At 52.6% G+C, this 12,441-nt stretch overlaps 1 protein-coding gene across 2 annotated transcripts in view; it reads left to right on the top strand.

The window, feature by feature from the left end:
- The first annotated feature begins 430 nt into the window (after nucleotides 1–430).
- LOC104869586 (secretory carrier-associated membrane protein 4) overlaps nucleotides 431–12,441 on the top strand; it is a 20,346-nt gene continuing 8,335 nt past the window's right edge. The window contains exons 1-4 of one of the 2 annotated variants that reach the window (XM_010634904.3): nucleotides 431–570; nucleotides 8,640–8,691; nucleotides 10,710–10,838; nucleotides 11,179–11,335. In XM_010634904.3, coding sequence (XP_010633206.1) covers nucleotides 8,685–8,691; nucleotides 10,710–10,838; nucleotides 11,179–11,335 — 293 coding nt within the window. In that variant the 5' untranslated portion in view covers nucleotides 431–570; nucleotides 8,640–8,684. The other variant, XM_010634903.2, reaches the window with a different exon arrangement.

The following is a 12,441-nucleotide window of genomic DNA, read 5'->3' as shown; positions in this document are numbered from 1 at the left end:
AAAAAAAAAGTCCCCATGCCACTTCCAAATCTGTGTGGCAGCAACAAATCACACCCACAGGGGGTGGACATATTCACGGGACTTGCATATAAAATGTGCCTGTCCTGGCCAGCAGTCAAGAGGGCCCCTTCCCCTAATGGACAGATGGGGAAACTGAGGCCTGGGGTGGGCCCAAGCTCCAGACCGTATTCACCTCCAATGACACCTAGCCCAACGGATTCATCTGGGGACAGGATTCTTGAAGTGACTGCAGACAGCTGTTGCGCCCTTTCCCCTCAGTTTCTCCTTTCTGTTGGTTTCCCAAAGGGCCTCTACATAAACTTGCAACTCACACAGCTGGGTCACATAAGGGCTCGACCCTTGCCCCCACCGGGTCACGTGGGTGGCGGTAGGGAGAGGGGCGGAGCCAGGGCCAGCGCGTCGCCTCTGGGAATTGTAGTTCCTATTCTACCTGGGGGCTCTTATGGGCCCCGCCCCCAGTACTACGCTCCCGTCAGACTCTGCGGCGCAGGCGGGACGGGCCGGTTGCTAGGTCTTGGTGAAGCGCAACGCTCACGCGAATCTCCCTTGGTAAGCAGTCTCCCGGAAACTCAGGTTTTCGCAGCCCAGCCTTCCATAGACTGGGAACAGGTCTGGCGACGGGGGTCAGAGCGGTAACTGGCGACCCTGGGGCCTTTTTAGGGGCTGACGGGTTTGGGTTGGTCAGGTTTGCGGGCGAGCGTGTGGGCATGCGCGTGCGCGGGTCGCGCGCTGGCAGCTTTAATGCGCGTGCGCTTGGAGCCTTAGGACCCTCTCACGGCCGAGTTGCCTGACTACGCGAGCGTGCCCTCTGGAAACCTTGTGCACCCCAGCTGTTTCCGGTGTGCACTGTCGCTGGGTCGTCGCAGCCAGTCCCCTTCGGGCTGCTCTCCGTGATGTTCTTCTCACCATGTCGACATTTCTTTTAGGAGGTCCTCCAAATTCTTTGATAAGTCTATAAATTGATCATCATTGCTGATAGTTAAAATGTGAATTTTCAAGGACTTTTTTTGGGGGGAGTAGTCCTAGGTATTGATTTCAGGGCCTTGCTCATGCTGGGCAAGCGCTCAGCCATTTAGGTACATCTTCAATCCTTTTAATTTTGAAGAGTAGTGAGGCACTAAATTGTTCAGGCTGGCCTCGAACTTGTGATACTCCAGCCTCAACCTTCCAAGTACCTTGGGTTAAATTCGGGCTACAGGTATGTGTCACCACATGCAGTCCTTTGAGGCTTTTTCTTTTCTTTTCTTTTTGGTACCAGGGTTCGGACTCCAGACCTTATGCTTGCAAAGCAGGAGGTGGAACCACTGAGCTAAATACCCAGCCTCGAGGCCTTTTCATAAGGTGGCTTTGGATCTCACCCACTCACAGCACACCCCAGGGGCTCTAGGTTCTCCATGTGTGTAGAAGGCCCAGTTGTATGGAGGCCAGATTGAGCAAATGAGAACCGAGTGCTCCATCAAATTCGAATTCTGGCCGGCCATGGTGGTGCACATCTGTAATCCCAGAAGTCTGAGAGGCTGAGGTAGAAGATTTGAGAGTTTGAGACCAGCCTGGATATGTAGGGAGACCCAGTCTCAACATAGAAAATGAAAAGATGAACTGGGGATGTAGCTCAGTGGCACCACACCTGCCTGGCAAGAGCAAGGTCCTGAGTTCAATTGCCAGTACCAAAAAATAAAATGAAAAGGGGATGTAGCTTAATGTGAAGGTGGCCCTGGGTTTCATCTCAGTACCACACACACACACACACACACACACACACACACACACACAAATGTTCTGTTTAAACAACCAATTTTTTTAAAAAATGTTTTCAAACAGTGTTTTTCTACATAGTCCAGGCTGGCCTTGAACCTCCCTTGTATTCCAGGGTGTCCTTGAACTCAGGATCATCTCTGTCACAACCTCCCCAGGGCTGGGATTACAGGTTTGTGTCACCAGGCCCAGCTCAACAGTTCATGCATAAGTATAATTTGAAGATTCCCTGGGTTATATTTCTACTATAATAATTACTGTTTATTTGAAATTCGTGTTCATCAGAGCTTCCTATGTTTTATATGGTGACTGTCCTCCCTGGGAGGGTTCATTAAAAATGCAAATGTGGCTGGGCGTGGTGGGGGGGAGGCTGAGGCAGGAGGATCGCTGTGAGTTGGAGACCAGCTACACGCTGAGTTCCAGGTCAGTCTCAACTACCTAGTGAGACCCTGTCTCAAAAAAACAAAAAAACCAAAAAAAAAAAAAAAGCAAATGCTGGGCCCCCTTCCATTCTGTGTGGGTGAACCCTGGAAACTGCGTTTGACACAAGCATCCACTGAGAGCAAGGGTGTGTCCTGAGACTGGGCAATGGTCATTCCTTCTGTCTGGAGTTCCCTCTCCTGCTCCCTTCCAGGCACACTAGTAGGGTTCATTTATGGAGCATCACAGAATCCAAAGACAATGTGTGCCCTTACAGCTTTGTCATTTAATGTTCCCGATCCTCTGCCTGACAGGATCAAACTCCCACTGCACGGTGGTGCAGATGAAGTGGGGAAGGGTTAAGACTAGTGCTTGAGGCCTCCCACCAGGGAATGGCTGAGCTGGGCCAAGATCTTGTGCATAGGACCAGTCTGCGGGTGCTGCCTGGCTAGATACATTCGGGACTCGGCTGTGAGTCTTTGCTTTGGCTTCTTGTCTATATGGTGAGACCAGGCCTCCCAGCCCAGCTTTAGCTGCACTGTCAGCATGAAGGCTCAGCCACTCCAAATTAATGCCATTTCTCATCCCTTCCCAGTCCCAGACTGGGCTGCAGCAATAGTCCACTTCTGCTGAACCCTAGGCCTATAGCCCTTTACTGCTCTAGATTTGGGGTAGAGCGCCCCCCCCACAGGGCCAGATGTTGTAGTCTGCTGAAGGAAGTGGCTATCAGGGTTCTTGCTCCCTGATCCAGCCTATGGAGTGTGGCACTTGGAGAGGGAACTGGTTTTGCCTTGAGCCCATCCCACCCACTGGGACAGTCATCACTTAATTCTTTTATTTATTTATTTACTTATTTACTATGGTACTGGAGATTGAACTGGGGTCCTTGCTCTTGCAAGGTAGGCGGCTGAACCGCTGAGCTAAATCCCTGGCCCTATTTTTTTATTTTTATTGGTACCAGGAATCAAATGTAGGGCCTAAAGTTTGCCAGGCAGTTGCTGCACTGCTAAGCTACATGCCCAGTCCCCATCATCCAATCCTAAGGGGCCCCTACAACAGTAAATAGAAAAGGGCCCTTCTGTCCCCATCGTCTTTGCCACTGTCCTTTGATCTTTTTTTTTTTCTCCTGGTATTGGGGATCAAACTCAGGACCTTGTCCTTGCCAGACAGGCATAGCCCTCCCCTGACTTTTTTTGTTTGTTTCTTTGTTTGGTTTTTGAGACAGGTTCTTGCTTTGTAATTTAGGCTGGACCTCAACTCACTATGTAACCCAGGCTGGCCTTGAACTCTAGGCAATCCTGTCTCTACCTCCAGAGTGCTGGGATTACAGGCATGCACCATGCCTGGCCAATTAGATTACCATCTTTTTTTTTTTTTTTTTTTTTGTACCAGGGATCAAACTCTGGTCCTTGCGCTTGCAAGGCAGTACCTCCTTTTTGGGGGGCGGGTACTGGGGATCAAACTCGGAACCTAGTGCTTGTGAGGCAGGCAGTGGCAGAACCACTGAACTTAATCCCCAATGCATTCCCTGACTTTTTAATGTCCTCCCAGGCTGCCATGTCTTTATGGCAGCATCATGTGGTGTCCCTTATATTGTTTGTCTGCAGACAGAGGTTGTCTTGAAGGGACAGATGAGGCTGTGTTTGTGTTTGGTGTAGGGACAGTGGAACTTTTGTTACCCTGGCAGCTTGAGTGGGCACAGAATTGCTGTGTGTGTGACCAGGGATCCAGAAAGCCACCAAGGAGTCTCCTGTGGGTGCTGCCTGACCTGAATCCTTGGGCAGCAACTGCAACAGTGGCACAGGCCCTCGAGGTGCACTAGGTGCCACATGTGTTCCAGTCTCATCCCTGCCACCAACACTTCCTGCTCTCTGTGCTCACAGCAGTCCAAGTGCAGGCTGAGATGACCAGGCCTCAGGGCTCAGTGGGCCCTCTGTGGTGATAGGTGGAGGTGTGAACCCATCACCCAGGTCCCCCGGCTGCCAAGGTGTGAGCCAGGTGGTACTTCATTAGGAGTGAAGCCCAGAACTGTGAAATTAACACACCTTTCTCCCTGGCGGGGCTGAAAGGTTGGTCACACCAGACATCAGCAAGGGTGGTGGGGTATGGGGTCCCAGTGTGTTTGAGACCATCCAGAATCACTTTAATATCATTGGTAGATAACTGCTGATGAAGTCTAAGACAGCCTTGACTGATAGAAACATAGGATCTGCAATGTTGGTTTATTTTCTTTTTGATGTTGAGGGTAGGAACCCAGTGCCTCCTGTATGCTAGGTAACTGCTGCTACTGAGCCGCAGCCCCACTTCCCTTTTTATCTTGATAAATTGCCCAGGCTGGCCTTGAACTCAAAATTTAGCTTGGCTTCCTAAGTAGCTGGGATACAGGTGTGTGCCACCATGCCTGTTGTGTGTTAAACTTTTTTTATAAGCTACATTTTAAAAAACAAAAAGGGTTGAAATTACTAAAGTTTTTTTTTTTTCTTTACTAGGTATGGAGCTGAAGTCTTTCATACTAAGCTACATCTCCAGGCTTTATTATTTATTTTTTTCCCTATTATTTTGCAAAAGGGTCTGGCTATGTTGCCCAAAATGGACTTGAATGTGGGATCCTCCTGCCCTTTCAAAATTTTTGTTTTCAGGGCCGGGGATATAGCTCAGTGGCGCTACACATGCCTGGCAAATGCAAGATCCTGAGTTCTATTCCCGGTGCTGGAAAAAAAAAGTTGTTTTTAGATCGAGCCATACTAAGTCACTGAATAGCTCAGACTATCCACAGACCTGTAATCCTCTTGCCTTAGTCTCCCAGACTGCTGGGATCCTGTGTGTGTCACCATGCACAGTGCTAGTTGCTTTCTGAGTGCACAATCTCAGGCCTGTGGGGTGGCAAGTGTTGCTGTACAGCCGGCCCCAGCTCATGGCCACCCTTCCTCAGGTCCACATCACCAGGGTCATCTGCCCTGCTGGACTGTTTTGGGGGCTTATATCAGGCTCGGGGTGTACTTGGTGGTGGCTGCCCCTACAAGGGATGTGGTCCAATGGGCATCCTATGGTGGCAAGCCAGCTGGGACACTAGAAATCCAAGAACCACAAGTGCCATTCTCTAGTTCTCTGTGTGTGTATGGCCTCCTGTTGGGGTTCCTGTCCCCCCCGCTTTGCAATCTCTGTCTCTAGCCTCCCCTGCTGCTGTTGTCTGATTCCTGAGAACAGCAGAGACTGAGGGTCTAAAGGAGAAGAATCAGGGCACTGGCCTGCATACCGTGCTCCCAGCAGAGCGCGCACAGCCTCATTCTGTACTGTGGGGTGGTGATGGTACCATTGATGGCTTTATGAGAACCTGGCATTAGCCCTGCATGCTGCAAGCCTTGGAGATGGCCTGGGCAGGGCTGTGTGCAGTGGGTAGGGAGGTTCCCAGCCCTGTCCCAGATGCTCTTCTCCCTCCTAGGGCACCCTCAGACCTGGCCCACCCATCTGGCTTCTACCACAAATGATTAGGAGGTGGGGCAGCCTGGGGCTGTGGGGACCTCGTCAGCCTCCCACAGTGCTGGGATTACAGGGGCCACCTCAGGCATGTGCCACCATGCTTAGGCCTGTGACTGGAGGGCTGCATCAGGGCGGATGTTCTGCGGCCTTTTCTGTGTCCAGCTCTTTGCAAACACAGCCGTGCGCTGTTTCAGGAGGTAGCCCCATACCCCAGACCTCTTGCGTTCACTTCTGTCACCGTGCAACAGTTTGAAGCAGGTGTAGCAGCTGACAGTGGTGCCCATCTTGGGCCCACAGTGCTGTAGTCAGGAGCCTGGGTGCAGGGTAGCAGGTCCTCTGCACAGTCTTCCTGGATGGAGTCCAGGGGTCAGTCTGTATCTCGTCTGGAGAATGCCCGGGAAGGGGTCCACTTGTAACACTACCGGCCACTTCAGTTCCTCAGGCTGTGGTACTGAGGTCTCTAAAGCCTCTCTGGCCATTGGCTAGCGTTGCCACTTTCAGTTCCTGGCCACAAGGGCTGAGGCCCTGCTCATGTTTAGACTTCTACTAGGCTCAGAGGGCCGATGAGTGTTGCCTGGGGCAGGTGTGTGACATGAGGTTTGCCTGGGAAGTGATGAAAACGTTCTAGAATTTAATAGTAGCAGTAGTTGCACATCTTCATACACATCAAGAACCACTGGATTGTACGTTTAAAAACTGTTCTTCGGGAGTGTGGCTCAGTAGTAAGCACTCACCTAGCATGCACAAAGCCCTGGGTTTCATCCCGAGCACTCAGAACAAGAAATGACATTCTTCCTGGTATGAGCTACATCTCAGCTTTCTTAAAGAGCCTCTGCAAACCAGGAGTTAAGTAGGACATGGCAAGAACAGGTCCAGTGATGCGCTGTACCTCGATTTTCGGCTGGGCTCTGGATCTGGCCTGCTCTGCCCCCCAGCTTCCTGGGATGAACTCCACCGCCTCATGGGGACCTACTGCCACACTGGACAGTATTCTGCTCCCATCGATCTCTGTCTTCCACAGTCCCAGCCCCACTGAGGATGAGGATGGAGCCTACCCCGGGCCTCATGGAGCAGCACGGTCCTGAGGAGGTGGCTGGGAGTACAGAGCAAGAGCCAGCACCGTGGCAAGCCTTCCCCGTGCTGTCTGAGCAACAGTCTGGGGATGTGGAGCTGGTGTTGGCCTATGCCGCACCCGTCCTTGACAAGCGCCAGACCTCCCGACTCCTCCGAGAGGTGGCGGCTGCTCACCCCCTGCCTGCACAGCCCCACCTCAAGCGGGTGCGGCCCCGCCCTGATGCCCACGGTGCCCCCGAGCTAGAGCTGCTTCTGTGCCTGGCTGGCCCGGCCCCAGGTCCACGCTCACTGGCTGAGCTGCTTCCTGAGCCCTCTGTGGACTCCCACGGCCTGGGGCCACCCTTTCTGGTGCCTGTGCCTGCCCGACCGCCCCTCACCAGGGGCCAGTTCGAGGAGGCCCGGGTACACTGGCCCACGTCCTTCCATGAGGACAAGCGGGTGACAAGTGCGCTGGCTGGGCAGCTCTTCTCAGCCCAGGAACGAGCCGCCATGCAGGGCCACATGGAGCGGGCAGTGTGGGTGGCCCAGCGGGCAGCAGCCCAGGGACTCCGGGCTGTGGGGGCTGTGGTGGTGGACCCCACCTTGGACCATGTGCTGGCCACAGGCCATGACTGCCGTAGCGCCAGCAGCCCACTGTTGCATGCTGTCATGGTGTGCATCGACCTCGTGGCTCAGGGCCAGGGTCGTGGTGCCCATGATCTCCGAGCCCACCCGGCTTGTGCCTTTTTTCCGGCCCCTGCCGCCCAGGCCCGAGCAGGCATTGTGCGCAAGCTGGAGGAAGATGAGGATGAAGACGGCCAGCCCTATGTGTGCACCGGCTATGACCTGTACGTTACCCGAGAGCCCTGTGCCATGTGTGCTATGGCCCTTGTGCACTCCCGCATTCGGCGGGTCTTCTATGGGGCCACCTCACCCGATGGTGCACTGGGCACTCGCTTCCGTGTCCATGCCCGGTCTGACCTCAATCACCGCTTCCAGGTGTTCCGTGGTGTCCTCGAGAAACAGTGTCACCTGCTGGACCCTGACACGTAGGCTTGGTGGCCCCGCTGCTTCCAGAACTTTCTCTGCTGCTGGCCTGATGTTCCCCTGGAGGTGCCATCCTTTCAGTCCGTTTCAAGGACCCTTGCCGCCTACCTGGGTCGCCAATCTGAACAAATGCAGCAAGGGTCCCACCCTGACCCCAGGGCTGGTTCCCTGCCTCTGAGTCCTCTACAGTGTTTCAGGAAGAAGCTCTGACATGTGACAATAAAAGTGTTCTTAGCTCAACCCAAGCTGCTGTCTGTTGAGAGGCGCCGGACTCCTGGCTGGGGTCACGGGCTGGGCAGGTCTGAATGTCAGGCTTGTGATGGGGAAGGCATCTGCCGGACTGAGTGGTCTGGCGCTCAGGAGTGTTCAAGGGGACAGGAACATCTGGATGCTGGCAGTCTGGGATCAGCTGACCTAAAGGCTCCTTTGGGGTCATCCTATTTACCATCTTTCATGGGTGGCAAGAAGGGGCCACCATGAGTGTCATAAGACAGGGCTGGAATTGACAGTGGGGACTCAGAGTAGGGCCTGGTGGTCCCTCTGGCAGATGCCCATTGCTGACCTCACCATGTTGCCGGGCGACTGTGCACCCACCTGACTTAGGCACCAGGCACTGCCATGTAGGTGGGAGAGGCTGTTGCCTGATTCTTTCCTCCAGGCTCAGAGGAAGTGTTGCCTGGTGGCCCCACATCCGGCCTGTGACACCTGCTGAGCCAGCAGCTGAGCTGGGCCAGCTTTTCCAGCAGAAGCTCGAATAGGGCTTTCTGGTCACAGTGGGCCTCCACCGAAGGCCACCCCAGCCCATTGCTGGGTGACGGATCCCCCCGTGGCCAAAGGGTCCCTGATGTCCTGTCTCCTTCTAGGTGGCTGCAGGCTTCAGCCCAGACGCCAGGTCAGCTGAAGCGGAAATGTCTGGTGAGTCCAACGGGAGCTGCCACAGCTATGGGTCTGCTGTGTCTCTGGGTGGTGTCCCCAGGGGGGAGGGATAGCAGCAGTTCTCGTGCGTGTTCTCAGCCTATGACCTGTTGTCATGTGGCCTGTGTCCTGGCCTGCCTTTGCAAGCCTACTGACCAGCTCTGCCTAGCAACATTTTGAGAACCACAGTTTGGCTTACATGTGTTCTTGTCTGCAAAGCTGCATGTCAAAGGTGGCAGAAAGCTGGGAAGAGGGCCATAGATTCGTGTGTATTTCTTGGCCTGGGAATGATGGAGGGTCAAGTAACAAGATGGACTTGGAGAGGGACCCAGGAGACCCATGGGCTACACAGGCTCCTCCACAGCTGTCCTAATGCCTCCTGCCCTCTTATCCTCCCCGCAATCTTCTCACTACTCCTGGACCTACAGGGTTCTCACCCTAGGGCTTTTGCGGTGGCTGTGTCCACGACCTTAAGTCTGCTGGGCTCCCCACCCCAGCACACACCACCCTGGAGCGCCTTGCTGGTCTCTTTCTAGCAGTTTCCATCCTGTAAGTGGTAGTCATAAGGCATGTGTTTGCTGATAACATTAGTTGAATCCTTACTGGAGTGAGGCACCATAATCTAGTGTTGAATCCCAGTAAGAAGGGAAATCTGGACACTGACATATGGGGAAGGCAGAGACAGAGGCTAAAGCGATAGGGCTACAAGCTGAGGGACACCAGTGCCATGGAGGCTGCAAGAAGGACCTCCCTGGAGCTGCAGAGGGAGCTCAGCTGGGCATAGACCTGGGCCTCGGACTTCTGGACTCTATAGCAGAGAGGGTAAATTCCTGAGGTTTTAAGCCATAGGGATTTTGAGTCTGCTTTGGAAGCCTCGTGAGCTGGTAATATTCTACTTGCTGGACATTTTGGGAGTGTGTGTGAATGTTCTACAGTTGTGGTGAGGAATCACTAGAAAATAACAAACAAAAAGAAAAATAAACTCACCACATGCTTAGTGGCTTGAAACAACAAAATTTAAGTTGGGCACAGTGGCCCACACCTTCCATCCCAGCTATTTAGGAGGCTGAGGCAGGAGGATTGAAAATCAAGGCCAGCCTGGGCAACATAGCAAGATCTTGTCTCAAAATTTAAAAATAAATAAGAAAAGGGCTGGGGATGTAACTCAGTGAGCTCAGTGTTACTGCATCTGCCTGGCAAGTGCAAGGTACTGAGTTTTAGCCCTGCTACTGGAAGGAAAAAGAAAGGCTGGTGTAGGGCTGGGGATTTAGCTCAGCGGTTCCAGCGGCTGCTTTGCAAGCACAAGGACCCGAGTACAAAAAAAGAAAAAAGAAAAGAAAGGGTGGTGTAGCTTAATGGTAGAGCGCTTGGCTAGCATGAGAGGCCCTAGGCTTAATCCCTAACAACAAAAACCAAAAAATTTTAGGGGGCTGGGGGATTTAGCTCAATGGTTTGGCTGCCTGCCTCACAAGCACAAGGTCCCAAGTTTGATCCCCAGTACCCCCAAAAAAAGGTCAAAATAAGATTTGGGCTGGGAATTTAGCTTAGTGGTTCGGCTGCCTGCCTCACAAGCACAAGAACCAGAGTTCGATCTCCAGTACCAAAAAAAAAAAATTAAATACTTGCCTTCATAGGATCTGGGATTGAGAAGTCTCAAATGAGTCTCACTGGGCTGAGTCCAGGTGTGGCCAGCAGGGCTGCTCCCGAGGCTCTGGGGAGAACCCAGATCCCCCACCCCTAGAGGTGCCCACAGTCCCCTGCTCTCAGCACCTTCCTCCATCAGGGAGAGCCAGCAGCGGAGTATCTTCCAACTCTCTCTGCCTCTCACCCTCCCACGCCCTCTCCTGGGTGACAGTGGGGCCCAGATGGTCAGGACGGTCCCCCTCTTAGTCCGTCACTTAGTCCAGCTGCAGTGTCCCTTCTGCTATGGGAGGTGACAGATTCTCAGGCTTGGGTGAGGATGGGGACACCCTGTGGCAGCCAGTAGCGGTCCTGTCCTGGGTTTTTTTTCTCTGCAGGGAAGGAGAACAACTTTCCACCGCTGCCTAGGTTCATCCCACTGAAGCCCTGCTTCTACCAAGACTTCTCTGATGAGATCCCCATTGAGCACCAGGTGCTGGTGAAGAGGATCTACCGGCTTTGGATGTGTGAGCCCTGGGCGTGGGGCTGCAGGGGTGGGACATGAGCCCGGGCCCACTGGACCCAGGAAGTGGTCGTCTGGAGCTACCCTGTCATTGTGCACCCCATCTGTCCCGAGGTAGAGAGTCAAGGACAGGGACCCTCAGGAGCCCTCTGTGTATTCTGACCTTATTTCTGGCCCACTGTGGGCAACATCCTGAGCGGGCCGACTGCCTGGCCTCACCCAGCTCCTCCTGGGATCACACAGTGTCCCTAGAGCCCGGGAGGTGACCCTGAGGCCTGGCCAGCATCCTCAGTGGCCCGTACCTTTCAGCACCTGGTTCAGCCTCTTCTCCTTCGCCCCACCAGTTTACTGTGCCACCCTTGGGGTCAACCTTATCGCCTGCCTGGCCTGGTGGATCGGCAGTGGCCAGGGAGCCAACTTTGGCCTGGCCTTCGTCTGGCTGCTGCTCTTTACCCCCTGCAGCTACGTGTGCTGGTTCCGACCTGCCTACAAGGCCTTCCGGTAAGTTGGAGAGAGCCGGCATGGCCTTGGGCTTGTCCCACCTGCCCTGGGAGCTCTGGATGCCTGTGGTGCTGAATGTGCACAGAACCTGGGAGAGCAAGTCACCCCTGCATGTATACTGGTGCTGGTGCCATCTGCCCCATGCACAGGGAGCCAGGCCTGGTCTGCACTGGGTGTGGCTCAGTTATTAGCAGCTGTTCCACTCTGGGTGGTCGCTGACTGCAGCCCATGGATCAGATCCAGCTTCTGCTGGATTTGTGTTTTAGTGGGGCCCCTGTAGTTCTGGGGATTCTTCACACCACCCATAAGTGCTCAGTTGCCCAGGCTAGGCTCAAATTTGTGATCCTCTTGACTCAGCCTCTCCTAGTGCTGGGATGACAGCTGTTTGCCACCACTCTCAGCTTCTGTTTTTTATTTGTACTTTTTTCAGATTTCAGGAACTTAGTTGATTTATTTGTATATTTTTATATATGAACCATGTGTATTTATCAAAGTGGGAGGAGGAAAAAAGGTTGCAAACATTTTCAGAATGAATTTATAAGTAATTTTTGTAAAGGTTATTTAACATAATTTTGTATGTTTTTTTAAAATGTTACTCCAGCTTAGGAGGCTGCCCAAATGAAATGTCAGGTGTTTTGGTTTTTTAGAATGACATTTATTGGTACTTTTCAGATACACATAGTGATAACATTCACCATAGGGAATTTCTGCTAGTACATGATATATCTTGCTTCTTTTTTTTCTCTACCCCCTCTTATATATAAGTTTTGTTTCCATTTCTCCTTTGATTTTCTTTTGTTCCTTATCCCTTCTCTTTCCCTTTCTCTTGTTCCCCTTCTCATTTGAATGTTTTCTTCCTATTTCCCAATGTCTGTTAGACATTTTAGTCCTTATTTCCATTTTCAGTTTCTCACACCAGAGAAACAATGTGATATTTAAACGTGTGTCCAATTTACTCACTTAAGAATATGGTCTCAAGGTCTATCCATTTAGCCAAAAATGTCCCAAGCTTATCTTTCTTTGTGGCAAAGTAGTACTCCATTGTATTAAAAAAAAAAAAAAATTCACCACCTGCCTCCCAAGCTCAAGGTTCTGAGTTGGATCCC

Source organism: Fukomys damarensis, unplaced genomic scaffold (genome assembly GCF_012274545.1).
Source record: "Fukomys damarensis isolate Sample0158 unplaced genomic scaffold, DMR_v1.0_HiC HiC_scaffold_37, whole genome shotgun sequence".
NCBI classification, from domain to species: domain Eukaryota; kingdom Metazoa; phylum Chordata; class Mammalia; order Rodentia; family Bathyergidae; genus Fukomys; species Fukomys damarensis.
Note: the sequence above shows the minus strand (reverse complement) of the source record. Positions and strands in the feature narration are given on the sequence as shown.